This window comes from Bubalus bubalis, chromosome 12 (genome assembly GCF_019923935.1).
Source record: "Bubalus bubalis isolate 160015118507 breed Murrah chromosome 12, NDDB_SH_1, whole genome shotgun sequence".
In the NCBI taxonomy this organism is placed as follows: domain Eukaryota; kingdom Metazoa; phylum Chordata; class Mammalia; order Artiodactyla; family Bovidae; genus Bubalus; species Bubalus bubalis.
Window position 1 is genome coordinate 104,208,496 of NC_059168.1, and position 27,866 is coordinate 104,236,361.

Here is a 27,866-nt window from a genome sequence, read left to right on the forward strand (position 1 = left end):
ATCCAGGTTGGTCATAACTTTCCTTCCAAGGAGTAAGCGTCTTTTAATTTCATGGCTGCAGTCACCATCTGCAGTGATTTTGGAGCCCAGAAAAATAAAGTCTGACACTGTTTCCACTGTTTCCCCATCTATTTCCCATGAAGTGATGGGACCGGGTGCCATGATCTTCGTTTTCTGAATGTTGAGCTTTAAGCCAACTTTTTTCCTCTCCACTTTCCCTTTCATCAAGAGGCTTTTGAGTTCCTCTTCACTTTCTGCCATAAGGGTGGTGTCGTCTGCGTATCTGAGGGGATTATAAGTGACATGATGGTATTTGTCCTCCGGCTCTGGCTGACTTCACTGAGTAGCATGGTCTCCAGGTCCATCCATGCTGCTGCAAATGCCATAACTTCATTCTTTTTTATGGCTGAGTAGCCTTGGAGAAGGAAATGGCAACCCACTCCAGTGTTCTTGCCTGGAGAATCCTGGGACGGGGGAGCCTGGTGGGCTGCCGTCTATGGGGTCGCACAGAGTCGGACACGACTGAAGCAACTTAGCAGCAGCAGCAGCAGTATTCCACTGAGTATGTATACACCACATCTTCTTTATCCATTTGTCTGTTGATGGTGAGACAATTCCACTCTCGTATGAAAGATAGTTGCATCGTATCAGGCAGAAGTGGAGACTTAGGTTTTTGTCTGATTTGCTTTTGTTATATGGAAGCTCAAATGCGTATAGAAACCTGTGGATGGAGGCTGAATAAAGAGATGCCAGTGAGGAAGGTTTTGCCTGTGCCCGTAAACCTTTGCCTTGAACCATAGATCTAAACAGCCTTCACAGCCTGCTTCGTGAGGCAGGGACCAGTGGGATCCGTCAGGAGAGGGTGCTGGAGGTAGACAGAAAGCCGAAGGAGAGAGAAGGAACCTGCTTCTTCGTCTCTGCTTCCTGCCGGCAGCTGGCAGCTCCCTGGGCCACGATTCCTCACGTTTTTCCTGAAGCAGCAGCTGAATCCAGTCTGCAGTTTCTCCATCGAGCACAAAGTCCACTTCATCCTGTTGCTACCGCTCGGGCCAGTGGCTGGCTGGCACCCCATCCTCCGGGTCTGGGTCTCGCCCTGCTGGGACCCTCCTCTTGGTGCAGAGACACCAGCTCCGACTGCCAGCGCCCCCTCCTCAAAAGTCTGAGTTGCAGCTCTTTGGCGTCCCTCCTCTGACTTTCCAAATGTTCATAACTCCACCTGCTTCGCTCTGGTCCTCTGCTTCCTGAAGTTACCACCTTGAGATACTTCAGAGGTTTTTATTTTAACCTTGTTAACAAGTGACCTTGTTAACACCTTTGTACCTAATGTGCAATCCCTTCTATTAATTTCTCTTTGGTCAAATCACTGGTGTGACTTCTGTCTTCCAGCAGGACCCTGACTAAGTCCCTCATCAGTGATATAGATTAATTTTTTCTCACCTCTGTGACTTTCCTTTTCACTAATTTTAAAAATAAGCTCTTATACTTTAATTGGGGACAGTTTTAGATTTACAGAAAAATTGCAAAGACAATACAGAGTTCCCAGATACCCCACAAACACACCATATATACGTATATTTTCTTGTATATGCATTTTAGACTCTAAACTTCCCTCCAGGAGTGATTTTAACTGCATCCCACAAATTTTGATATATTGTATTTTTATCACCATTCCGTTAAAATAGCTTAAAATTTGTATTGTGAGTTTCCCTTTGACCCATAAGAAATTCAGAGGTTGCTTTTTGGTATCCTTGAGTGGGCTTGAGAATATATTTCAAAATAATCAAATATATGGGTTTTCTTCTAGTTATCTTTTTATTGCTGTTTTATAGACTACTTTTCCTGTGACCCTTTCCAGGTAGGACTTATATGCTTTGAAACGTATTGAAACTAATCTATGGTCTGGCCTGTGACCAGCTTCTGTATATGTTCTGTGTCCTTGCCAAGAACGTCAAGAACGTGGATCCTACGATGGCGGGCTCAGTGTTCGATGAACGTCCCTTCTGTCCACTTCCTTAATTAGCGTTGCCGCCGCCGCCAAGTCACTTCAGTCGTGTCCGACTCTTAGCGACCCCATGGACTGCAGCCTACCAGGCCCCTCCGTCCATGGGATTTTCCAGGCAAGAGTACTGGAGTGGCGGGAAACCATAAAACTCAGTAAGGGAAGTTCAGTAAGGAAAGGGGAAGATACGAAAGGAGCGTGTTACTGGAATACGATTTGGAGGCCGGGTGCGGAAGAATGGGGACCTGGCCCGGCTGGTTGACAGGGGTGAGTGGGAGGCCCAGACTGAGAACATGTAATTATTCCAAAACAACGGTATCGCTCACTAGGAGCAAGAATGCTAGGAGCAACAGCAACAGCAGCGGCAGAAGGACGCGAGTAAGTGTTCGCCGCCCAGTAGTGCCCGACCCCATGGACTGCAGCCCACCAGGCTCTCCTGTCTATGCGATTTCCCAGGCAAGAATACGGGAGTGAGTTGCCATTTCCTTCTCCAGAGGATCTTCCCGACCCAGGGATTGAACCCAGGATTCCTGCACTGCAGGCATATTCTTTACCGACTGAGCTACAAGGGGAGCCCCAGAAGTACGCAAGCAGCCACACAAAGGGACAAGCAATATGATGCAAAGACCAACAGGAACGGCGGCAGGTCAGGCTCCCGCGGCAGCCTCTGCTCCAGCAGGAAGCCCCGCCCCCGGCCCCGCCCCGCGGAGCCATCGATGGCTCCGGCTCGGCGCGCCGCCTGCCTGGCCTCAGGGCTCGGCTCGGCATGCCTGCGGCGCTGCCATGGAGACGCGGCCCCGCCGCCCGCTGGCACCGCCCTGCGCGTCCCCGAGGCCCCGCCGCGCGGGTGGCCGGGGCAGGACGCCTGGGGCGCGGGCCAGGTGACCGGGCGGGCCGCGGGCCGGGTCACAGGGGGCTGCGGGGCGCCTCCGGGCGAGTGGGCGCCCGGGACGCTGGGGAGGCGGTGGGGACGCGCCGTGGGCGGGGCCGCGGGGGCTCAGCGGGTCGCGAGGACGCGGCTGGGCGACGGGGGCGCGGGCCGCACGGAAGGGAGAATGCGCGGCTGGGAGAGCCGGGCTGGGGCTACTGAGGATGCGCCCTGTTCGGGTTTACCCTGACGTCATTTTTCCTTCGGGTTCAGGGCCCTCCTGGCTGCTCGGAGGAGAAAGGGGGCGCTGGGTGGGTACCAGCGTGGGCAGGTCCCTTCTGCGCCTCGTCAGATTCTTAGAATTTCTCTCTCAGCTCTCCCTGGACTTTAGCTCTCCAGCAAGGGGTTTCCCCAGCACCACCCCCGTAGTTCACAGAACTAGCATGAGGCATCCTTCTGCTTCTTAAACCCAAGCTCACTGCGTCACCGGGGAGCAACCGAAATAGTGGGAGCATGGGGCTGGATGGCTTGGCTTAAGGGCTCTGATCCCAAGAGTTAAGAAGGATCCCGTGCCATAAGCCCTGCCAGGACCGCCGGCGTCCTTTCCTCTCCCTACACCTGACGGCAGGTTCGTTTCTTTGTAGCTTCACCTTGCGGAGGAGCTGAAGGCTAGCCAGAAAGAAGCCCTGCACAAAAAGCTGGTTCCACACCCCTGGCAGGGACCGGACCGCCTCTGCGCTGCTGAAAGCTGACCCAGGCACAGATCAGGAGGGCAGTTCTCAGGGCAGCTGCTGCTAGTTTCGGCCTAGTGCACAATGCCTTCTCATGCAGGACAGCGGACGTGTACCTTCAGAGGCAGTGGTCTGAGGCACGGCGTCAGACTCGCAGTGGGCACCTGACAAGTCCTGCCTGCGGTGAGAGCCTCGTCCCTGTCATCGGCACAGCTGACACAGAGCACACAGCCGTCACGGGGACACGCTGCGGCCGGGGCCCCGCCGACCTGCCTGCCGACTCACGCGTGGCTCTTGGCTGTCTTCAGAATGCTTGGAGACGCCTCTCCAGTTTCCTCGCCAAGAGCCCTCATAAAGGGTGTTGCCTGCAAATGGCCTGAGTTCCTCGTTACCATTAAGTTAAGGAAGGAATCCTCACGCCCAGCTGCTGCAAAGCTGATTCATTAGTGCATTTAGTGCAGAGCAGGTGGCCACTGTGCAGGAGCCCAGGAGCAGGGAGGTTCTGGCCAGTGATGAGTGGCCGCGTCCCGCTGGCAGAGAAAGCTCTGTCTGAAAGCTACGCCCGGCTCCGGTACCGGGACACCTCCCTGCTCATCTGGCAACAGCAGCAGCAGAAGCTGGCATCCGCGCTGCCCGGGACGTACCTAAGCAGGAGCCGAAGCATGTGGTACTCACAGTACGGGAACGAGGCCATCCTCGTCCGGGACAGAAACAAGCTGGACGTCTCGCGGGACACGGGGCAGTCCAAGTTTTGTTCTATAATGTAATTCTGGGGTGAAAATCTGAGCCCAGGCACCAGGCCGCCTTGCTGACCCCTAGCCCTCACTGGGAGATTCTGACAGGGAATGTGAAGGCTGAGCTGTGATAGAAGAGCCCCCAAACCCCAGAGGCGGCACCCCGCCCGCTCACAGTCGGGGTGTTGGGTGGACTTCTGGACCCCGTCCTGACCCTGCAGGCACAGCCACAGCCTGGGCCCAGCTAGATGCTGTCCTGGTCACGCTTCCAAGAAAGTCACGCGAGAGAGATACCCCAGGTACAAACAACCTTTTCACATTCTTACAGGTTCTCTCTAGTATTCCCTCCTGCCTGGTGAAGAATGGGTCAAATCTTAAAAAAAATAAAAGTGAATTGGCATCATGTAGGGATCGGAAATCCATTGGCAGGACCACAGTGGTTTTACCCTAAACAGGTCATTGGCAGCAGCATTTCAGCAGGAACTCTGTGGCACTTGAGTTTGTCTAGTTACGAAAGCGATCATTGCCCGCGATGCACTGTGATCACTAGCTCCCTGATGCTGGGGGCTGTGGGCAAGGCAGCCGAAAAACTTAGGTAGGGGAAACCCCCAATTATGAAGTTACACGTCAGCTGCTAACAGTGACCTCAGGCTTAATCACAGAGCTGAAACAGGCAGGCTCTCAGCCGACAGCAGCTCGGCCTCTGCTCCAGGCCGCAGCCCCCGGCCAACTGCAGTGTTTGATGTGTGTTGGCCCCCCGTGTGGGCAGGTTTATGAGTCAGTTTAAGGGATTTGCTGTAATTAAAGTCTGTGTGGCAAGGTGAACGCAGAGGTGTCTTGCCGAAGCTCAATTTTCTTTTTTTTTCGAATTTTCTTTTTAAATAAATCTCCTTCAGGAGGCTCCTTCCTTCCTCACTCCAAATTTCGATCTGTTTGTTCATAATATCCTGCCTTGGCTTCCAGGGTTTTTGTTACAACAGTAACGCCGGACAACTGCTAAGAACCGCAGGGCAGGCAGCGCTCCACGGAGCCCACGGGCGGGCAGAGACCGTCCCACCGGGCGTGCACACAGCGCATCCAGGGCTTCTGTGTGCATGGTTCCTCGTGCAGGCATGCAAGCTAGCCAGCAGACAGCATCCAGAGGGTAAGGCCGGGTCAGACTGCATTCCCCGACGGTCACACGTCCAGCCAGAGGCCTGGTTCTTGCTGATAGAGCCTCGGCTTTCTTGCCACCTCCGGTCGGGAGGCTGGAAGAGAGAGTTCCTTTAAGTGGCTCCCGGAGATGAAGAGGAAGCCTGTCTCCTGTAGAGTCGGGCCTGTGCAGTAAAGGCTCGCCCATCCAGGCGCCGGGACACTGGAATCCCCTAGGAGAGGCCTCTCTGCAGTCCTCCGACTTAAGTCCAGCTCGGGAAGGAAGCAAAGTTCTGACTTGGCTGGAATGCCTGTACCTCTCCCTAGACTGACCGAGGAATGGGCCATGGCTGGTCAGCTACAGTCACAGAGGTGGTGGCAAGGACAGGAGAGCAGGCACTGAGCTGCTTGGTGAGCAGAGTCTCCTTGCCTCAGGGAAGCCTGGGCACCTGGCCTTCCCCACTGGGGCTGGGACACTGAGGTAGATGTGCTCAGTCCCCGACCTTGGGGAACTCACGCTGGGTGACATGTGCCAAGGGAATACAGGGGAGGGTGGCCTTGGGCCTGGACAACACCCCACTGCAAGGCCTGGCTCCAACAGTCACGATTTGAAAACTGTGTCAGAACGCACACTTGTCTCGACACCTCCTTGATCTGTTGCTGCCCGGTTCCAGGCCGCCTGGAAGAAACCTCAGCGTGTACACTGCCCGATGTGGTTTCTCGGAAACATCCTTGGGCCAGCCGGACGAGCACTGGACGCCTGTGGTCTCAGGAAGCACCTTAGTGTAGACGGAGGGCCCAGTGGGAGTGCCAGACAGATAACCAGGCCAGGGGGCGGGGTGGGGTGCCTGCAGGTCAGCCACGGAGGCAGCCGCTGTGCAGCCACTGGCCTGAAAAGGCATCACACAGGGTTCCGGAGATCCTGGGGCCTCCCCAACCCGAGCTGAGGACCACAGCCACTGGGCCGGCTGAGACCCCTCTGGGACGCTCCGGGCATTCCCACCAGGAACTACATGATGTTAAAACGAGGGCCCCCTCCCCCATCACATGCCAGCCAGGGGAGCGCTGGGAGCCCAGAAAGCAGAGACGGTGCCTCTTTTTTTTTTCTTCTTTTATTATGAAAACAAAACAAATGCCCCAGGAGAAGGGTCCATGATCACCAGAAACAGTACTTTCTACCACTTTTATTCTGTCGTGATGAGACCAGCGCTGCAGTAGACAAGCTACAACTACTTACATCGGACTCATTTTCAGTAACTGACATTTACAGGAATATACTAGAAACGGCACTAAAAAGTTTAAGAAAAGTTACGGTAAACTTGCATGCACATCATACAGAAAAGTAACATTTTAAATATAAAAAAAGGAAAACTTCCTGGAAGTGTTATGCCAGTATCAGGGAACAGCGCTACGCTGGATGTAACGAAGCCTTTATTGTGGGCGGTGTTCCCCACCCCCCCACCCCCCACCAAAACTGTAAAAGATGTAAATGTTGCAAAAGAACAAAAACAAAAAGCAAACAAAAAAGAAAACGCATCTTAACAGTCTGTAAGCAAGATGAGTGAGCAAGGGTTTCTGGAATTCAGTTCACGGCCAAACCCACCCCCTCGGCCCCCAGGGGTCGGGGAGACTGTTTGAAAGCCACAATTTCGAGTCCTGCACGGGTGCAACCCACTGAACACGGTTCCTAACCCTCTATGGGCTGCCCTCTAGTTCTAGGAGAACTAGAACAATTTCACTTGCCCAACACAAGAGAAATGAAAACAGCAAACACCCATAGGCTGACGTCAGGGGGTGGAGGGAGTCCCCCCAAAACTCTGAAATCAGTTTTGAGTCTGGACAGAAAGCCTAAGAAAAAAAAAAAAAAAACCAATGACCTACATGGCTCAGCTCTCCGGCAGCATCAGAGCCAGCAGAGATTTCAGAGGAAAGGAGGGGAGGTGGCTGAGAACCCCTCTCACACCTGGAAACCCGCGGACAGGAACCGCTCCCACTGCGCCCAGCACTGGGGCCCCCTGTCCCCTGCTGAGCGGCTGGCAAGGGCATCCCTCCCCACTGGCAGCTGGAGGGCACCCCCGGCAGCTCCCAGCACCTCCAGGCCCCTTGGCTCAGATCTGTCTGTCCCCCAGACCTGTGCCTCCTGCCTGTCGCCCATGAGATCCTGCTTCAGGACCTTCCAGCGTGCACTAAGTCCTTAAAGTCAGTTTTTACTCCATTAAAGATCTGTTTAGAAAACACCTTTGAAAAACAGGGCAGCTTTAAAAAAAATGGCAAGTTTAAAATCCATTTATATTTTTATTACAATGAAAAGTTGAACGAACTGGCTCAACACTCACCAAAGGTCAGAATCAGCGGCGGTCAGAAAAATGGCAACCCCCCAAGCACGTTTCATCAGAGTTCTACCCCATCAGAGGGCTCATTAGCCATCAAGGTTGGTGGCATCCAAGTGGATGTTAGGAATTTTTAGAACCACCACCTGTTAGGACGCCAGCAGCTGATGCCCTGATCTATCCAGAAGGGCTGTCGGGAAGAACGCGACCTCGGACAAGCGGCTGGGCCGCCCCCAGCCCCACCCCCAGCCCCTGCCTCGGTGAGGTCCCGTCATTTCTGTGCTAACTGAGAAGCCCCCATGCAGTCTTGAGGGAGGGAGCCCTCCTGGGGCCAGAGGCTCCTCCAGCCCGGGCCATGCCGTTGCCGGCTGGCAGCCGGGAGACGAGGTGGGGCAGCAGGGGCCACGCCCTCCCTGGAGGTGGGGTGAGGGATGCCCCACCGGGGGCCATGAACCCCTGGCCAGAGCCACGCGGCTCAGAGCTAGGCAGGCGGTGTGGTGGGTACCCCGCGCTCAGGGGGCAGCCTCTGGAGAAAACAAAACCGAAACATAACCTTCTGTTAAACTCTGTATATTATTATTACTTTTTTTTTTTTTTTTTTACAATAGAAAGGTAAAAATCAAGACTTAGATTTACTATACATTTCTTTTTCTCGCAGATTACAAAGTTTATATTATATAACTGGGGTTCCCTAAATCGAAGTCCTTTTTAAAACAGTCCTAAGAGAGATCGGAAGTGAATATAAAAGAGCTAAACGCAATTAAAAAAAAAAAATGAGAATGTGCTGCAGCCGGAAGTCGTCTATTACCTGTGAGTCTCCAGATTTCACACACACACACACACACACACACACACACACACACACACACGCACGCACACACACGAGAAAGAACGAGAACAGAAACCCCGCAGCCCCGAGACGAGCACGCAGACGAGGTTCAGCACCGCGCGGGGCAGGAGGCGGTAGCACCTGGGCGAGCGGCCCACGCCCCGCGGGGTCTGGGCTCCCCTCACACCACGAAAAAGGCCTGCATCTCTGCTCCTCTCTTTCTTTTTTTTTTAAAATGCATTTCTTTTGCGGTTTTGTTTTTCTTTCTTTTTAAAAAAAAAAAAAAAGACCAATGATGTTAATAAATAAAATATTCATATATACACGAGACTGGGGCGATGGTTCCGGAGTGCGTGGCAGCGGCTGGGCTGGGGACACGCGTGGGGCTGGCCTTTTGTAGAAAATTGCTGAACCTTACAAAAAGAGTCTCCTTTTTTTTTTTTTTTTTTTTTTAATCTTTTCTCTGTTTTTTTTTCCAAAGTTGAGGTAAAAGTTTCAGTGTTTGGGAACCCTCGTGCTGCCCACGCAGCCACCGTGTTCCTCCCGGGAGATCAGAAAGACGGCTCCTCTGCACGCCCCCTCGCCGGCTCCCCACCCGCAGAAGCTCCGGCTGGGGACCGCGGGGACCCCTCCCGGCGGGGGCCCAGCCCTGGCCCTCACTCACGGCAGGGGTGGGCTTGGCTGTCCGCAGCCCCTGCAGAAAGAGCTGCCCTCGACGTGAGGGTCAGGGCCCAGGGCCCCCGGAGACGGAGACAAACCCCTGTCGGCAAAGCCAACAGCCTTCGCGTGCGGCACCATGTCCGAGACACTTCCTCGGGAGACGTTCTCGCTGGGGCTACAGACCAGGTCGGGCGTAAGGAAAGGGGCTCTGCAAGCACCTTCAGACCACACCTCACACGCTTCCTACGGTTACCAGGTTAGCGTCTGAAGCCGGCATCTCCAAGGGGCTTGAGTTCAGTTACGGAGGAAAGACCTTATGCCGATTCACAGCTTCTCAAAGTCTAATGGACACACAAAGAAAGATCCTGGTTGACCTATTAAAGCCAGAACTGGAAGATACCATAACACTGAAGTGAAAGGAGAGCCTGCACGCCATGGAACAAAAGGAGTATATTAACCGCCGGGGGGAACGCCGCGGCGTCCCCGCAGCGGCCGCGGCCACCGGCTGCGTCCCGAGCCGCGCGCGTCCAGGGCTCACTCGGAGTCGCTGCTGTCGGAGCTGGATCCGCTCGTGCTGCTGCTGCCGGACTCGGAGGAGCTGCTGCTGCTGAGCCTCGAGGGCCCCCCGGACGCGGCGGAGCCCGACTTCTCTGGGGGAGACGCACAGGTGAGCGGCGCACACCCCCACACCGGCCCGCCGCCCCGCCGTCCTCGCGGCCTTTCCTGCAGCCCCGGTGCTGGCTCCACGGCCCCCCAGCCCAGATCCTGACCTGGTCGCTTGATAAATGTTAACAGATCCACTGATGCGAGTCAACGCATTGGTGAGGCTGCGAGGAGTCTGTCTGGTGCCTGTACCTGTCCCTGGCACAGGGCTCCCAGGTCCCCCAAGACCTCCTGAGTGGGGCCCTTTAGATCACACCTGAGTTTATGCTAACGAGTGACTGGGATGGGACCCCCTGAGAGCCTCGGCCCTGGCTGGTCACCAGGAAGAGCACGTGACTGGAGGGCGGGAACTCTTCAGCTCGCCCTGCCGCCCCACCCTGCCAACCCACCAGCTGGCCACCATCTCCGAGGGGTGGGAACTGCCATTCACTTCTTCCCAGGCCCAAGTGCATTCGGCTTTGCTGGTCTCTGAGCTGGTTCTGCTCTCGCTTCTGACACCAGCTGTGTGAGTTCCTCTCACACCAGTTCTCCAGGCTCCAATACGAGCTGGGCGTCTGTTCCCTCCAAGGGGAGAGAGCTGGAGGAGACTGAGCTCCAGAGAAACCCGCTACGCAGAGGGCTTCCAGGTGCTGGGAGGGGCGCCCGACTCCTGACCTGAGCCCCAGCCCTGTGCCTCCCGCCCACCTGGCTGTCCCCGAGCCGCAGCCTTTATGACAAACCACCGTGTGATTCAGACTCAGGACTCCCGAGTTCTGTGAGCACTCCAGCGAGTGCGCACACCTGAGCAGAGGACCGTGGGGGCTCCCAAGTCACAGCCCGGCCGTCAGCGGCACGGGAGCGGCACAGCCCGGCAGTCAGCGGCACGGGAGCGGCAGGGGACTTGCACCTGGCAAGTCCAGCCCCCACCCTGCAGGCTCTGCACCATCCCCGAGAGACAGTGTACTGACTGAACAGCTGGATGCCCAGCTCGTGTTGGAGCCTGGAGAACTGGTGTGAGAGGAACTCACACAGCTGGTGTCAGAAGTGAGCACAGAACCAGCTCGGAGGCCAGCAAAGCCAAAAGCACTTGGGCCTGGGAAGAAGTGAGCGCCGCCAACCGAGAGGCACCAACGGGCTGTGGGGGTGGGCTGTCCCCCCCGGGCAGGCGGCTCTGAGCCGTAACCGCATGCCCACCTGCCCTGCCCTCTCCGGGGTTGATCCAAGGGAACTCAGCCGTCGGTGGCAGGGGGAGGGCCCCAAGGCCCACCCTGGCACCGGGCAAGCAGGGCCAGGCAAGGCTGTGGCAGCCAGCTGCTACATGGCCAAGACTGAGCCTAGAATCTGACCACCATCAGGGTAGGAAAAAAGGCACGTGCCCTTTCTTACAGGCTCCAGAGAAAGGAGGCAAGGAGCCGAAGCACCTGCTCACCGAAACTGAGACCCCAAAGTCCACAAAGCACACAGTCGGGGCTGGCAGCCCCCCTCCCCGCCTGTGACGCTGGCTAACTTGCTGGGCACTGGTGTCCCTCTCCCGGGGTGACCAGGAAGCTCAGTGCTGGGGCCAGGACCCTCCGAAGCTGCAGGGTGGGGCCCCAGTCCCTCCCACGTCACGGAGTCCGGCCCCCCACGGACCACGGCTGGGCCAAAGCGCCCGCTCCCAGGAGCTCCACAGAGTGGTGCTTTCCCACATGCCTGCTGCCTGCTCAGCCTCGGAGCCCCAGCCGCAGGTAAGGAGATCAGGGTTCCGGGGGGCCGACAGCCTCCTCTGGGACACGCAGCGTGCCGCGGCCCTCTCCCCCGCCCCGAGCTGCACGGGGGCGGCCCTACCTCTCTTGGCTGGCTTCTTGCTGTTGCTCAGCTGCCCGCTGACATCCTGCAGCCGCCTCTCCAGCTCCTTCTTCTTCTCCTGAGCCAGCTCCTCCTTCGACTTGGCCGCCTGCTTCTTCCCGCTCGTGGCTTTGGGAGAGCAGGGCGCTGTGGCTGCGGGCAGGGCAGGCGAATGCCCAGCCCCCCAAGGCGGTGCCCCTGCCCACCCGGATGGAGCCCCTGCCACAGGAAAAGCTCCGGAACTGTCACAGAACTCCTGAGGTGGGACTGACCACCCCCTGCTGCAGGCAGGGGTGACTTGAAGCCCGGACCCCACCCCTCCTCCAACTCCTGGTTTTCCTTCACTGTGGCCGAGGCTCTCCCGAGGCTCCACGCGGGAGCCCTGTCCACCGCCTGGCACACCTGCGCCAGCACCACTGAGTCCACAGGCCGCTTACTGAGGGCCAAATGTGCCAGGACCACAGAGAGCAACAAGATGCTCCATCCAGAAGGCTGCCCCCCACAGAGCAAGTGAGGGGCCAGTGGCCCGAGGGGGCCACACACAGGAGCAGTGCACCCTGAGTGTCCTCGGGGCTGCCTGGGGCTGCCTGGGGCTTGCCCTTCCTCTCGCTGACCAGGCAGCGGCTCATTCCCACCCAGGGAACCCTGAGCCAATGCGGCTGTTTACCCGGGGGTCCTCTGGACCCTCAACCCCAGGCAAAGGGAGCCGGTCTGCTCAGGCAGGGAACCACTGACAGGTGATCTGCAGTCAGGCCCTAAACGGAGGGCCTTAGCCAGCATCTGCGTGAACGTGGCTGGAGCCGACCCCCGGGGCCCTGCCTGCACTGGTGAAGGCCGGGGCATGTAAGCGCCGCCCACCTGCCCAGGGGCTGGGGGCTAATTCGGGGGTCTCGCCTGCTTTAGTGAAGGCCGGGGCATACAAGCCCTGCCCACCTGCCCAGGAGCAGGGGGAAGAAGGGCTCTGGCTGGGGAGTGGCTGGCAGCCAGTCTCAGCTAAGCACCCCCATCCCGAGGTGAGCAGACAGACGCTGTACCCTTGCACCCTGGGGGCGTGAGACAGAAGACAGGGGAGGAATCTGGAGCCCGCCACCCACTGTCTGCCCCCCCACACTCTCGGGGCTGCCTGGCTTTCTGCTCCGGGGAGCGGCAGACAGACAGGGGCGGGCGGCAGGAACCCTCTCTGCCCCGGCAACTTACAGAACGGCTTCCTTTGCTTTTTCTGTAAACAAGACTTGACGTATCTCTCCAGCTCCCGCAGCGTGGTGGGCTTCAGGGTCTCGAAGTCGATCTCGATCTCGTCGGGGTTGGAGTCCCGCAGCGAGGGCTCCCGCGACTGGATGATGTGCACCACGCGGCCCAGCTTCTCCCCAGGGAGCCGGTTGATGTCCAGGCTCAGCTGCCGCTTCTCATCGTAGCTCATGGGCAGCCCCTCCTCCTCCTCCTCCGAGTCATAAGAGGCTGATGCCTGCTTGCCGCCCTTCTTCGGCTGTCTGAGGCAGAAGGCAAGGGGCATCACGGCGCGGCGTCCCGGCCCCCACACTCCACCGAGCTCCACCCGAGACCCTCACCCTCACCCACTGGCCCTCGTCCTCTTCAGGACCAGGCTGTCTTTCCAATGAGCAGTCCCAATGGCACCCAGGCAGAGGAGCCAGGCCACTGCCCAGGACGCACCTGCATCTCCAGGGACACGGAGACCCTGCTTCAGAGCTCAGAGGCCCCACCAGCTCAGGGAGGCCTTGGCCAGGAGACAGCCACAGCGGGCAGCCCGCCTCGACACCCCACAGGCATCTCAAGCGCAACAGGTCAAACTCCGTATTCAAATACCCCAAAGAAGGCAGGAATGGAACAGAGGGGTAAACAGAAGGGACTCATAGAAAATAACGCAACAGTGAACAGAAGCCCTGGACGGCGAATTAGGCAGAGACATCACTATGCCGACAAAGGCCCATCTAGTCAAAGCTATGGTTTTTCCAGTAGTCGTGTATGGATGTGAGAGTTGGACCATAAAGAAAGCTGAGTGCCAAAGAATTCATGATTTCAAGCTGTGGTGCTGGAAGAGACTCTTGAGAGTTCCCTGGACTCCAAGGAGATCAAACCAGTCAGTCATAAAGGAAATCAACCCTGAATATTCACTGGAGGGACTGATGCTGAAGCTGCAATACTTTGGCCACCTGATGCGAAGAGCTGACTTATGAGAAAAGACCCTGATGCTGGGAAAGATTGAGGGCAGGAGGAGAAGGGGACAACAGAGGATGAGATGGTTGGACGGCATCATTGATTCAATGGACATGAATTTGAGTAAGCTCCGGGAGTTGGTGATGGACGGGGGGGCTGGCGTGCTGCAGTCCATGGGGTCGCAAAGAGTCGGACACAACTGAGCAAGTGAACAACAGATGGAAATCCAATTATATCAATAATTACATTAAATACAAATGATCTAAACACACCAATTCAAAGGAAGAAACGGTCAGACTGGGTAAGAACCAAGACCCAACTTTTAGGCTGTCTACACAAATCCCTCTTTAAAATAAAAGAGGTAGGTTAAAAGTAAAAAGATAGGGGGGAAGTATCCCATGTATATACTAATCAATCAAAAGAAAACTCCAGTAGCTATAACAACTTCAGACAAAGTAGACTTAGGAAAAGGAATATTATTGGGGAAAAGATAGTGCGTGAGGATGAGATGTCAGCTGGCCAAGCAGGCCGCACAGTTGAACATGCCTGTTCATCTGAAACCAAGCTTCAAAAGATATAAACGAAAGCTGACAGAAATAAAGGGAAATAGGAAAATACGCAATCCTACTTAGAGAATTCAATGATCTCTCGGTAATCAACAGAACCAGTCAGCAAGAACACAGACGATCCCAACACCACTGTCAACCAAATTAACTTAAACTTTTTTTTTACATATACATGTATCTATACTCTTCAAATTCTTTTCCCGTTTAGGTCATCACAGAATATTGAGCAGAGTTTCCTGTGTTATACTGTAACACAGTTAGTTAGTTTGTTAGCTATTTACTTTTCCCCCAATTTCCTCTGTATCACTCATCTCTTTTTGGTCACGCTGGGTCTTTGCCGCTGCGTGTGGGTGAGTGGACTTTTGTGATGGCTTCTCTTGTGGAGCTTGGGCTGGAGGGTGTGTGGGCTTCAGTAGTCATGGCACAGGGGCTTAGCTGCTCCACGGCATGTGGGAGGTTCCCGGATCAGGGGTTGAACCCGTGTCCCCTGCACTGGCAGGTGAATTCTTTGCCACTGAACCACCGAGGAAGCCCAGTTATCTAAACGGTGCGTGCACGTCAGTCCCAAGCCCCCAACCTAGCCCTCTCTTCTACCTGTCCCCTCCCCACCAACCATAAACTCATTCTCCAAATCCATGAGTCTGTTCCTGTTTCCTAAGTCAGTCATTTATGTCCCTTTTTTTTTTTTTTTTTTTAAGATTTTTTAAATCTTCTAACTGACAGTTACACAGTACTCCACCCAACAGAGGAGAATACACATTCTTTTCAAGTGTACACGGAATGCTGACCAAGACAGACCACATTCTGGGCCATAAAATAGATCTTAACAAAAGTTTCAAAATGCTGAAAGCATGCAAAGCATGTTCTCTGACCCTGGAAACCAGTAACTGAAAAATATCTTGAAAAGTCTCCAGATATCTATAGGTCAAACATACTTTTAAATACCCATGGTCAAAAAGAGAACCTGGAGAGAATTAAAAAATGTTTTGAACTTAAATGAAATCACAACAAATCACGTCTGTGGGGAACATAGAGCCAAAGCAGTGAGTTCAGACATAAACTTAAAGCATGAGATGCTTATACTGGAAGAGAAGGCCTGAGGCTTCAGCGGTTGAGACTGTGCTTCCACTGTGGGGGGTGCATGTTGGAGCTCTGGTCAGGGAATTAAGATCCCGCGTGGCTCAGGGCCAAAAAACAGGACAAAGAAAAAGAAGGAAAAAAATCAATCATCTAAGCTTCTGTTTTCAAGCTAGAAAAAGAAAAGCAAATTAAGTCCATATCAAGCAAAGGGAAATAATAAAAGTAAGACCAAGATGAAAGAAAAAGTAAATAGAAAAGTCAACGAAGTCAGACACTGGTTCTTTGAACAACCAACAAAACTGATCAAATTCTCCAGATTCACCAAGAAACAGACACGAATTACCAATACAAGGAATGAGAAAAAAAAAAAAAAAAAAAGAACACATTGCTACAAACCCTACAGACTTTAAAGGTAAGGCGACATCTCAAACAAACCTACCATGATGAGAAAAACACAGACTCAAACCAATAACCTGACTTCCTGTATCTGTCAAAAGGACTGAATTCACCGTTAAAAACCTTCCCACAGTGAAACTCCAAGTCTAGATGGATTCATGGTGAATTGTATCACACATTTAAGAATCCCAATTTTGGGGGCTTCCCCCATGGCTCGGTGGTAGAGAATCCACGTGCCGATGCAGGAGACACGGGTTCGATCCCTGGTCGGGGAAGACCGCACGTGCCACGGAGCAACTAAGTCCACGGGCCACAAGTACTGGGCCCGTGCTCCAGAGCCCGGAGCCGCGGGCGCTGCAGCTGCGCGCCGCAGAGCCTGTGCTCTGCAACGCGAGCAGCCGCTGCCGTCAGAAGCCCACCCCCTGCAACTTGCGAGCAGACCCCCTCCAGCAACGAGGACCCAGCACAGCCAAAAACAAACTAAAACACGAGGAGGATACCAGTTCTGTAAGCCTGCCCCAGGAGACAGAGGAAAGCACTGCCCAAATCATCTCTGAGGCCGGCAGTGCGCTGACGCCAAAACCAGACAGGACAGGGCGCGGAGTCCTGCCTCCCCGAAAGAGGGAGGTACCGACAAGCCCTGACCGCGCTCACTGCCCGGCCGCTGCCGGAGCCCACGCCCCACGCTCCACCAGCCCCTCCTCCGTCCAGGGACCAAAGCCTGTCGCCTCTGCCGCAGCAACAGCTGTCGAAGCCACTCGCCTCCCCAGCCAACGGGCGAGCCGGCCCCGCCTGACCGCAGCGCCGCGTCGGCCTCCAAGCGTGTCCTTCCGCCCCTTCTGCCCGCTGCGCCTCCCTCCTCCGCTCCGGCTTCACCTGCTCAGAGGATCAACCGCGAGCCCCTAAAGGAAGCCCGTCAGCCTCCGCAGCCGCAACCCTCCCCTCCTCCCAGCCCCGTCTCCGCTCCTGGGCGGCGCCCCGCTTGTCCCGGTCCCCACGAGGGACACGTCCCCTCCCCGCCACAGCTCTGTGCCCGCTGCCCCTCCCGGCTCCTGGATCTCCATCCTGCATGTCCATGCAGCTGGATGGACGAGGCCTGGGGAGGTCGCCTCACCTGAGAAGCTCTTCGCCCCCACTCCCGGGAGGAGCCCCCGGCCCCCACACACCTCCCCGTGCTGTCCCTGCCTGTCTGTGGCCAGCGATCCTCGGGGCGGCGCCGGGCCTCGGCGGGAACCAAGGAAAAGCCGTGGGGCCCACGGAGCTGTGTGCCAAGGGGCACCGCCCCGTCCCGACCCTGCACGTGCCGGGCGACCTGGGAACAGGGTGCCCAGAGCCCGACACACCCCCAAAGAAAAGCCCTGCCCAGATCAGGAAAACGTCCCTAAAACTGCGACTCTAGAGGTCTCCACGCCTGTCTTGAGGCCAGCCCCCCGGGAGGTTGAGCTCTGCCCTCCGGGGCCCATACCCTTCCTGGAGGAGACCTTGCTGGGTCCCCACAGTCTCCCCACAATGGGGGCAAGACAAGGCCCACCGATGCCCCCCCACCCCGCCCTCTCTCCTGACAGCCCCGTGCCCTCGCCAGCCGATGCCAGCCTGCCCGGCGCCCACCTGCCGGCCGCGCTGGTGCTGTTGGCCTTCTTGGCAGGTGCCTTCTTCTGCGGGGCCTGCTTGGCGGGCGGGGCGGCCTTGGCCCGCTTCTCCTCCTCGGCCTTGGCCTTGTGCCGCTCCTTGTCTTTGTCCTTCTTCTTCTTCTCCTTCTTCTCCTTCTTCCTCTTTGGCTTGTTCACCGGCGCCTGAGACAGAGCCGCCAGCTGCTCGTGCACGGCCTTCAGCTGGAAGACACGGCCGCCGGGTGAGGACTCCGGGCTGTGCGGAGGGAGACGCTCCGGGAAGGCGCTTAAACCGCCCACCCCGGGGAGAACATCCGCAGCCGAGCTCGTGGGCAAGCTGCCGGGGCACCACACGGCAGGACTGCGGGGCAAATACGGCGCAGGGCCGGCAGCCAACACCGAACGAGGCCTGCAGCGGCGGGCAGCGTGTACGCACTCCATGCGCCCCTCACCCCATCAGCCCCCCAAGGGGCCCAGGGGCTCCGGGAGCCACACTCCACAGGCGAGGAAACAGTGACCCCAGCCTTTAGCAGGTGGATGGGCTAGGATGGGGACGCCGTGCACGCCGAACACGTCCCACGGCGCGGGAGGGACCCCAGCCCGTGAGCCCCCACAGGGCTCAGCTACTCGCTGTCTGCTCCTTGCCAGAGGGCCCCCCGGGAATCTAGCACCTCGTGCTCCCGTCTTGCACAGAAGGAGCGTGAAGAGGGGTGGGAACAAGCCTCAGGGGTCAGAGGAGGCAGGACAGTCCCGTTCCCCGACCCCCCCCCACCCCACCCCCACGAGGCAGGCTCTGCGGCCCGCAGGGCTGCAGCCCCTGCAGACCTTTCTGCAGGAAGAGGCTCCAGGGACATTACAACACAGGCGGGCTCACAGGGCCCCAGGCCTGCAGGCACTGGCGAGGGGGCCCTGGAACTAACACCTTTCCCGGGTTCCCTCCCAGCGACACCGCGGCAAGGACGGCTGTGGCTGGGGAGGGGGCGGCAGCTGGGGCAGACCTCAGGTCAGGGGCCGGCGGGGACGGACCGCGGTCCTGCCCAAGCCCCCTGGCCCGCACAGCCGCTCACCTGCTCCTGCAGCTCCGCCAGCCGCGTGGCACGCTCCTCCTCCGAGTCTGAGCTGCCCGAGTCCGACGAGCTCTCGTCGCTGCTGCGGCTGCTCTCCACGCCCTTGCTGACCACAGGGGCCGCAGGCGCGGGCAGGGCAGGCGCCTCTGCCGGCTCGTCCGGCATCTTGGCGAAACGCATCTCAAACACGTCCTGCGGGAGAGCAGGGGCAGCCTAGGTCCCAGCGCCTGTGGGCACCCTCCGGGGCATGGGGAGACGGCTCGGCCTGCCCAGGGCGCCTACTCCCTGCCTCCCTCCCTCTGTCGCTCCCTCCCAGGCAGTGAGCGCGGCCCCTGACTAGGGGCACAGGGCCAGCAGCTAAGGATGCAGCCCTGCAGGAGCGGGCACTTGGGTACCCGCCTCCTGTAGAAGACAGGCAAGTCCTTTCTGCTCTGGCTCCAAGGCCGCCACCCACTGCCAGTGAGAGGCCTGCCCGGGAGCTCGGGCCCCTTCTGGGCCCCCGACACCGTGTCTGGGAGCCACTCACCCTGTCCCATCCCTCTGCCCAGTGACATCACTGGAGCATCACACCTTGTTCTTGGGGTGGAGGGGGGGTGGTCCAAGAGCTGGCTCAAAGGATCCAGTTCAATCAAAACAGCCAGCTCCTGCACAGCCCTGGGAGCACACTCAGCGAAGGTCCCCCCTCCCTGGCGGGAGCACGCTCAGCAAAGGCCCCCTCCCTGGTAGGAGCACGCTCAGCGAAGGTCCCCTCTCTGGTGGGAGCACACTCAGCATAGGCGCCCCCTCCCTGGTGGGAGCACGCTCAGTGAAGGCCCCCTCCCTGGTAGGAGCACGCTCAGCATAGGCACCCCCTCCCTGGTAGGAGCACGCTCAGCGAAGGTCCCCTCTCCGGTGGGAGCACGCTCAATGAAGGTCCCCCCTGTCTGGTGGGAGCACGCTCACCAAAGGCCCCCCTCTCCCTGGTGGCCCAGGTTCATCTCAGACAGGCTGAGCGGCAGACGGCAAGCCTTCTCCGCCTGGCTCACGTTCCTGAGGCCACATACACCTGGTTCACACGCGGAGCCACACTGGCAGGTGTCCAGCTCTGGGAGGAGCCTGCTCCGGGTCCTGGTCCCCTAGAATCTCCTGCTGAAGTCAAGGCAGCAACATGCAGGAGGCACGCGGCCACCTTGGTCCGGCCTGCTCTGTCCTGGTTGGGGGCGGGGGTTGGTTGACCTCAGACTGCTGCAGAGTTGGGCTCTAACCCAACAGTGGGGTCATGACAGTCATCAGCAGGTAGGGTCCCACACCGGGGAGACCCCCTTCCATGGGATCAGAACAGTCGTCAGCAGGTAGAGCCCTACACAGGGGAGACCCCCTTCAGTCGGACCAGAACCAGCCACTGCCCTTGGCCTGTGGGCCGCCTGGCTTCCTTGTGGGGCAACTTATAAGGTTTAGGGGCGTCACAGAGCAGCGAGAGCACAGGGCTGGGCAGGGCCTTCTGGGGTCCGGGCTGTGGTCTGAAACCTTGGGTCCGGGCAGCTGCCTCTGGGAGCACTGGGACCCCAGGACGGCTCTGCGCCCACCCCAGTGGGAGCCAGCAGAGTGGGCAGCACGCAGCAGCCAGCGCCCCCAGGCAGGAGGAATGGGGGAAACCAGAACCCAGAGGCCCCCGAGGAGGACCCCCGGCACCCACATCTGGGGCTGGGTGAGCAAGGATGTGCCCCAGTGACCGTACAGGGTTTACAAAAGGTTTAGATCTGAGCAAGAGATGGGGGGTGTCTTAACAGAACAGCGTGCTAGGTCTGTGCAAAGAGAGCTCCTGGAGCAGGACACACATCCACACATCCACATCTCTCTTTCTTCTAAACAGAAAGCTTTCTGATTTTATCCCGTGTAAAACATAGGTGCTGTTATTTACAAAGGGATTCTGTGGTTGTTCAGACGGTAAAGAATCTGCCTGCATTGCGGGAGAGACCTGGGTTTGATTCCTGGGTGGGGAAAAATCCCCTGGAGAATGGCAACCCACTCCAGTGTTCTTGTCTGGAGAATCCCATGGACAGAGGAGACTGGCGGGCTGCAGTCCATGGGGTCGCAAAACAGCCCAGGTGATCGAAAAGAGAACAGACTCTGCGTGCCAGCCTGCACAGAAACCTGTGTCAGCCTCCAGACTGACAGACGAGCACGCACATGGGCGCACACACGACACACGCACACTTGCGTGTGTGAGATCTGTGTGCACACACGCAAGGCCCCGCCACTGAAGGCTTCCCCTTCAGTCTGCGCTTCCCACAGGTCCCACGCTCCCGCGTCGTCCGCAAAGCCACGAGCCACTGCCTGGCGGGATGCCCGCGGGCCCCAGCACGAGCGGCCTGCCTCCCCTCTGCCCTCACCCAGCCAGAACGCCTGCAGGCCCACCGGCAACGCTGACGCCCACTGGAGCCTGCGCTCCCCAGAGGCGGGGACTGGCTGGTGGGCCACCTCATCCCCGGGGAGCAGGCCCAGGCCTGGCCGCCACTCAGCCAGCGCTCAAGAGAAACGTGCTCGTGGGTGAGGTCCCCGGACACCCCCCAACCCTGCGCCTCCCCCAGCCGGATGCTCCCGACACCTGCCCCGAGCGGCTGATCCCGCCTGTGCCCAGGAGGCCCCGCCCCCCAGCGCCTGGCTCACCTGCAGCTTCCTGGCCATGGCTACCACCTCGTGGTCCGGGGGGTTGTATTTATAACAGTTGGAGAACATCAACCGGATGTCGGCCGCGAAGCCCTGTGCGTCCGGGTACTCGCGGCTGTCCATCTTCTTCTGTAAGACACACGCCACAGGCGTGAGGCACCGCCGGGCCTCGGGGCCCGCCACAGGTCCAGCACCAGCCTGAGGCCGTGTCCGGGAGCCCAGAAGAGAGGGGAAGGGGGCTCAGGGGCTTGGAGGGGAGGGTCCAGGAGCCCAGGAGAGAGGGGAAGGAGGGCTTGGAGGGGAGGGCCTGGGAGCCCGGGAGAGAGGCAGATCCCCGGGGAGAAAGAAAAAGGCGCTCACAGGAGTCAGCTCCTGTAGCCAGCACCCACCCCATCCTCACCCCAAATCCCAGGTCTACGTCCTGAGTGATTTTTCACACATCCGTGTCCCCGCTGGCAGGGGCTCTGGTAGGGAACGAGCAACTTCCGGCAGGAAGTCACCCTCCGCTCGTTTAGGGGGTGACTCAGCTCTCGCAACGAGACTTTTAATTTTCTCCCTGGAGAATCCAGGTGCTGTTGGCCAGCCTGCCTCCGGTGGCACCCAACTGTCCCGCCGCCGCTGGGATACGGACGACAGGCACCACGGCGGGGGACGGGGTGCGCCCAGACGGGGGCGCCGCACGGAAGCAGCAAGGTCAGGGCGGACCAGGCAGCGGCTCTCGAGGCGTGAGCTGCCTGGGCCTGGCTGGGTTCACGTGGAGCTCACGTGTCAGGGACCTCACGTCAGGGGTCTGAGGTGCCCATTTTTCCTGAGGGCCATGCCCCACTGCCGCGGGACACTGGCCCGGAGCCCAGCCACTCACCCTGCCTGTGCCCAGAGCAACAAAGTCCTAGCCTCGGAGGAGGGGCAGCTGGTGGTCAGACTCTAGGACCTGCAGCCCCTCCAGCCTAGCGCACATCACCCTCCTCTGCCCTCTTGGGAGCTTCCAGCAACACTGGGGCTGCTGGGCTCCAGCCCTCTGCACAACCTCCCCACTCTGGAGCAGCTCAGCAAATGGGAACCCGAGACTCTCTCAACACCTGTGGCAGTCTCGGACTTGGGCCCTAGTTTGACTGCTGGCCACTGTCCTGGTGCACCTCGGAGCCTGGGAACCACTGCCCCACTGACAAACCTGCTGGGAAGGAGCCAGCCTGAGCCAGGATCTGGTCAGAAAAGATGCAACCGAACCAGCAGCAACAATCACCCCTGGGGAAGGGGGTCAGTGGAACCAGAGGCGGGGCTTCCCTCTGCTGCTTGGCTTGCATCCTGACCTTCTGTTCACACCATACATACCCAGGAAAAGCAGCTGGTGCCGCGGGGCTCCCTAAAGAGGCAGGGCCCCCAGAGCACTGCGTGTGTCTAAGGAAGCCGGCACCTGCCCTTGTGACCAGGGAGAGGGTCAGAGAGGGTGAGGAGGCCACGCGGTCACCCAGCCCAGCAGGCTCCCCGGGACACTGCCCTGGACGGCCGGGCCTGTCCTGCCCCTAGTGGGAGGCAAGACTTCCAGAAGGAGAGTCTGTCCCAGGGCAGCGTTCGCAGAGCAGGGGCAGAATGACTGAGACCAGCAGCTCAGGGCCCCGCCCCCACAGGTGCAAAGAACCCCCTCTCCCCTCTGCGGGGGCAGCTTTGCGGGGCCACACACGCCCATGTGCCGGGGACACCCCTTAGGCCATGCGAGACTGAAACGGGCTGAGGAAGCAGAGCTGTGTTGGGCCTGAGCCCCCTCGTCCACGCGGGGAAGACCCCTCAGGAGCTCACAGCCCCGATCTCCTGCCCTTGGGCTGCCACCAGCCAGGAAGCCCCCTCCATCCCTGCCTGGCCCAAGCCTGCTCTTCTCTGCTTGTCCACACCTGGCCTGACCCACTGCAATGCCCACAAAAACCAAGGGAGAAGCCCCCGGGGCAGGAAGACCCTGGTGCAGGGCCTGAGAGGGCGGGGATCCTGAGGCCAGCTCCTCCACGGCCTCCTCCAAGACCCGCGTCTATCCTGGGAGGGGCTGGACTGTGAAGGGCCTCCTCGCCTAGCGTTACAGAGACCCGCAAATGCACCAGGACAGGAAGAAACGGAGGAACCAAAGCGGTTCAACAGAAAGAGGTGACGGGAAGCCACAGGTTCAGAGGGGACGAGGTAGAGCACAGCTTGCTGAGTGCCTGCCGCGCCCCGGGCCTGCAGAACGGCCCTCTGTCCGTGCCATACCTTGACGGTGCTCAGGTCCATCGGGTGCTTGATGATGTCGTGGTAGTCGTGCAGCTCCAGGGCCTCGGCGTCCACCGGCTTGTAGAAGGGCCAGGCGTAGGCCGCGTGCTTCTTGGACAGCATTTCCTTGAGGATGCTGTCGCAGTGCCGCAGGTGCTCGGACAGCCGGCCCTTCTTGCCCGCGTGCTGCGGCACCTCGCCGTCCTCCAGGTCCTTCTTGGGCGGCTTGATGGGGCGGCCCCCGCTCTCCCGCCGCGCCACCACCTTGGCCTGCTTGGGGTCCGAGAGCGGCGGGGGCGACTCGCTGCGGCTGGCCGTGATGGCGGATGTCGTGGGCGTGGTGGTGTCCGCTTTCCGCTTCACGCCCTTCTTCTGTGACAGCGGAGACGGCCGTGAGCCGGCGCCCACGGTGGGCATGGGGGACCAGGACCCGCCCGAAGGCGCTCCTGGAGCGCGGACCGCCCGCCAGGCCCCGAGCGAAGCAAGGGCATGCACGGCCACCGCCGCCCTCCCAAGGCCCCCGCGCCACGCAGGACGCCGAGGCTCAGAGGGGCCACGGCACCTGCCCGAGGTCACACAGCTGGCGGTGGTGAGGCTGGACTCTGAGGCTGCCTGGGCCCCCAGGCCCCACGGTCACAGGGGCGCTCGCCACCCTGAGACGCATCACGCTGCCCACTTGTGCCCACACCTGTACCCAGACCACGGCTTAGGGGCCCGCAATACCAGGGTCCCTCTGCGACCGACACGGGTACCCAGTGGGGCTCGGGGACAGCAGAGATGAGACCCCTGCAGGTCAGAGGCTGGAGGGGCATCCCCGACACAGGCCTCAAAGCGGGCGCTCTGTGGACAGTGGCAGCCGCAGGATGAGGGGCTGGGAGGAGCATGCAGGCGGCGGGGCGGGGCGCCGGAGACAGCAGCAGGGGCGCAAGGTCTGGGAGCCGGGACCCTGGGGCAGAGTGCTGGGCAGGGCCGGAGCTGACCTTAGGAGCGGCTCCCCGCCCAGGGAGGGAACACTGAGGCGATCCGCCCACCCCTGCTAGGCGGGCACCGTGGGGAGACAGTGTCCAGCGCCTGGGCAGCCAGGGTGCAGAGCCACCCCAAGACCAGCTCAGGGTCCGCCCCCCGCCACTGCCGTCAGGCAGGCGGGACAGCCCCCGGGAGCCATGAGCACCCGGCCAGCGGCCTCCCCAGGGTCCGCAGCGTGCACGCCACCAAGGCCAGCCACCGAGGGCACCGCCCTAGCCAAGCCCCTGACCCCAGGCCGGCAGGCGTGAGCCAGCCACCCACACACACACGTCACGGCGCCCACGGCAGGCCAAGCGTGCACCGCGGGGCCCCCGGGCTCACGGGCCGCGGCAGACGGGACATGCTCCAAGGCAGCAGGACGCTGGACAGGACAGCCTGCCAGCGCCGCCCAAGGGCAGGCAGTGGAGGCCGCCGGGCAGGGCGAGCGGCGTTTTACCTTGGGGGAGCCATTTAACCCCTCTGAGCGCCCGCCTCCTCATCTGAAAGATGGGGGAAACGCTGCCTGCCCCCGAGCGTTGCTGTGAGGGTCAAACCGGAGAGGACGGTGCGTGTCAGCGGGAGCGGGACCCTCGGCCGTCCCTGCTGGCCGCGGACCTCGCGGAAAGCAAGCGCTCCAAGCCCAGGCCCTGCGGGGGAGGCTCCCGGCGAAGCCAGGAAGGGGCGCGCAAGGAGGCCGCCGCCGCCCTCCCCGCGCCAACCGCTGGAAATCCGAGCGTGCCCTCACCCCCTGCATGCCCCGCCGGGAACCCATGTGCACCACAGAGGCCAGAGACGCTGCGGGCCCAGCCCAGCCGCCCTCGCCAGCTGTGTGACCTGTGGCTCCGAGCGTCGGTGTCAGGAATCACGGCCCACCCCGCAGGCGTGGGCGGACGGGACCGGTCCAGAGTCCCGTGTGCCCAGTGCGCCAGGGGCAGCCTGTGCCCGGGGAAGGGACAGAGTGCCCCCCTGCCCACCCACACAAGCCCACGCCCGGGACCCCGGGAAAGCTCACCTTTACGACGGGCGGCGTGGGAGGGACCACGGGGATGATGGGCGTGGCGGGGGGAGGCGGGGCGGCAGCCGGGGGGACAGGGACCGGTGTGGCATTTGTGGTGATGGTTGGCACGGGGGTGGCGGCGATGACGGGCGTCTGGGAGACCGTGGGGGGGACGCTCTGGAAGGGGGTCGCCGGGCACACCGAGGACACGGCCGCCACCTGCTGCGAGCCTTGAGGGCAGAGGACAGGAGGCGGAGCTGTGTGAACGGCCCCTCCTCCCGAGACCCTGGCCGTCACCCTCACGGCAGCCGTCTCTAAGGCCGGGGTGAGTGAACCAGGATGGGGCGTGAGGCCCGGGGGGTCACAGTCTGGGAGGGCGGAGCCCGGGGCTTAACCCGGGTCCCCCAGGCCATCACCGGGTGACCCGGAGCTGTGTAACCAGCCACTGCCCCGCCTCTCCAGAGGATGGGCCCCTCCTGGGCAGCTCTTCATGGAATACACCTTGGTTCTGGGTTCCCAGGGCAGGGAAGGCTGCCCCCCAGGCTCCCGGTGCCAACCCTAAACCCCGCCACTCCCGGACCATTCACAGAGAACATGCTGCGTGCTGGGGAGGCAAGGTCCTTGGCGGGGACACAGAAGCGGAGCGGCCTCCAGAAGGGGCAGCCTCCAAGCCAGGGCCAGCGGGGAGGAGCCTGGGGTCCCGGCAAGGCAGGCGCCAAGGCAGGCAGCCTGCAGACTACACGGCAGAGCTCCCGGGCCCTGACCGCTGTCGACCACGCAGGGAGGGGCCGCTCTCGTCGGCTTTGGGAGGAGGGCATCCCCCCCCCTCACCTGTGCTCTGCGTTCCCGAAGCGGGTTTCCGGCCTTTGCCCTTTGGAGCAGGGGGCAGTAACTCAACTTCCTCCTGGGGCATCTGAGCCACTTTCTGCAGAAAAATTTTCTCTAAGGCTTGGGCCATGAGCACGATGTCATCTGTGGGCTGAAGACACGGGAGCAGCAGGGTCACGCGCTGGAAAGGAGCTGCGCTGCTCGCAGCAGACAAACGCACAACCACTGCTCGAGAAAAATGTGTGTTTAAAAAGTTGTGAAGGGATCTGGCAGGGTGGGAGGAAGCAACAAGAACACATTTTAACACGGAAACTCTTGCAAGAACTCAAAAAGCACAAAGGATAAAAACCACGCTTTATCCCATCATGGAGAGGAAACAAGGTCCAGGTGTGGGGAGGTTTTAAAGCATCTGGTGTCGACTCCCCCTGAAAAGGCTATTCGAACGTTCACCGTGCCAGCAGGGCACGTGGGCCCATGCACAGGGCGACCCTCAGACACGTGGCTTATGGGGCCCACACACAGGGGTCGCAGCCAGACAAGGGCTGAGCGGGAGGCCGAGGTGGCCTGAACGGGCCTGAGAGCCGCTGCCACGCACCCAGCCTGGTGGACACCGGCCAACCCCATACTGGCGCTCCCCCCAGGTCACTCAGCAGCGATACGGCCCACGCCACCTTCTCACCTTGTTATAAATGTAACAATTTGTAAACATGGTGTTGAAGTCCTGCATACATTCACTCGCGCTCCAATAATAATTATTTTCTAGTCTCTTCTTAATGGTTCCCATGTCCATGGGGTTTTTTATTATCTTATGATAATCCTAGGAAAAAGACAGTCAGGGGCGTTACTGTTGGGTTCAATAAGACAGTTTTCATGATTCCCAAGGACCGAGATCACGCACGAGGCGGTCTTGTCCAGCAGCTCAGCGCTGGGGCGGCGCCAGGTCTGGGGGAGCCCTGGGCCAGCACGGACCCTGCCAAGACTCTCTGGTCTGATGGGAGTCTGTGTGGACAGAGGACTGCAGAGCGGGTTTAGGCGCTGGATGAGGGATAGGCCCCCTCTCTGGGTCCCATACTTCACTCTAGGGCCTGCACGTACCCAGCGGCCAAGCTAGCTCAGGAGCCAGGCTGCCAGGTGCTGGCCCAGGGCTGCCCTTGCAGGACTCTGCGGTTCTCTGCTCAGGCCCAGAGGAGAAAGCCGTCAGACGGTCAGGTGGGCCCCAGGCATGCAGCTAGGGCGCCATCCCCAGGAAGGCCGGTCGCCCCCACGTAAGCACAAGGCTGTGTGTGCAGACGCGTCACTCGGCGGGACGGGGCTGGTGCGGGGTGAGCCTCAGTGCGCCTCTGCGCCCGGGCTGGTCTGCCTCGTCCACCCACGAGGCCACGGCCTCCCGCTCCCTGCACCCACGGCAGCCGCCCTCCCCGCCCCCAGGCATGCGTGTCCCCTCTGCCCTTCCATCATCGCGATTCTGGGCTGGGCCCACCCTCCTAGCACCTGCAGCCTCCCTGCA

The 27,866-nt window shown here is 59.8% G+C and overlaps 2 protein-coding genes across 5 annotated transcripts in view; one reads left to right on the forward strand and one right to left on the reverse strand.

Moving 5' to 3' along the window:
* Positions 1 to 2,749: 2,749 nt before the first annotated feature.
* On the forward strand, positions 2,750 to 5,254 carry BRD3OS (BRD3 opposite strand). Of its 2 annotated transcripts, none has more exons than XM_025262063.2 (2): positions 2,750 to 2,880; positions 3,512 to 5,254. In XM_025262063.2, exon 2 carries the CDS (start codon positions 4,111 to 4,113, stop codon positions 4,363 to 4,365), a length of 255 nt encoding a protein of 84 aa, XP_025117848.1. In that variant the 5' UTR covers positions 2,750 to 2,880; positions 3,512 to 4,110; the 3' UTR covers positions 4,366 to 5,254. The 2 variants fall into 2 exon arrangements, with proteins under 2 accessions (XP_025117848.1, XP_044782466.1); XM_044926531.1 differs by lacking the exon at positions 2,750 to 2,880 and adding an exon at positions 3,028 to 3,178.
* A 3,093-nt stretch (positions 5,255 to 8,347) lies between these two features.
* BRD3 (bromodomain containing 3) overlaps positions 8,348 to 27,866 on the reverse strand; it is a 34,528-nt gene continuing 15,009 nt past the window's right edge. For 2 of the 3 annotated variants that reach the window (XM_025262061.3, XM_025262062.3), the window contains exons 3-12: positions 27,039 to 27,176; positions 26,363 to 26,510; positions 25,547 to 25,761; positions 23,530 to 23,901; positions 21,295 to 21,423; positions 18,646 to 18,837; positions 17,577 to 17,800; positions 12,949 to 13,241; positions 11,752 to 11,880; positions 8,348 to 9,932 (exon numbers count right to left, since the gene is read on the reverse strand). In XM_025262061.3, coding sequence (XP_025117846.1) covers positions 9,817 to 9,932; positions 11,752 to 11,880; positions 12,949 to 13,241; positions 17,577 to 17,800; positions 18,646 to 18,837; positions 21,295 to 21,423; positions 23,530 to 23,901; positions 25,547 to 25,761; positions 26,363 to 26,510; positions 27,039 to 27,176 — 1,956 coding nt within the window. In that variant the 3' untranslated portion in view covers positions 8,348 to 9,816. The remainder of the gene's footprint in view (positions 9,933 to 11,751; positions 11,881 to 12,948; positions 13,242 to 17,576; positions 17,801 to 18,645; positions 18,838 to 21,294; positions 21,424 to 23,529; positions 23,902 to 25,546; positions 25,762 to 26,362; positions 26,511 to 27,038; positions 27,177 to 27,866) is intronic. The other variant, XM_044926530.2, reaches the window with a different exon arrangement.

What these genes read in the sequence shown, in the direction of transcription:
- BRD3OS (XM_025262063.2), top strand. Translation starts at nt 4,111, where the DNA reads ATGAGTGGCCGCGTCCCGCTGGCAGAGAAAGCTCTGTCTGAAAGCTAC.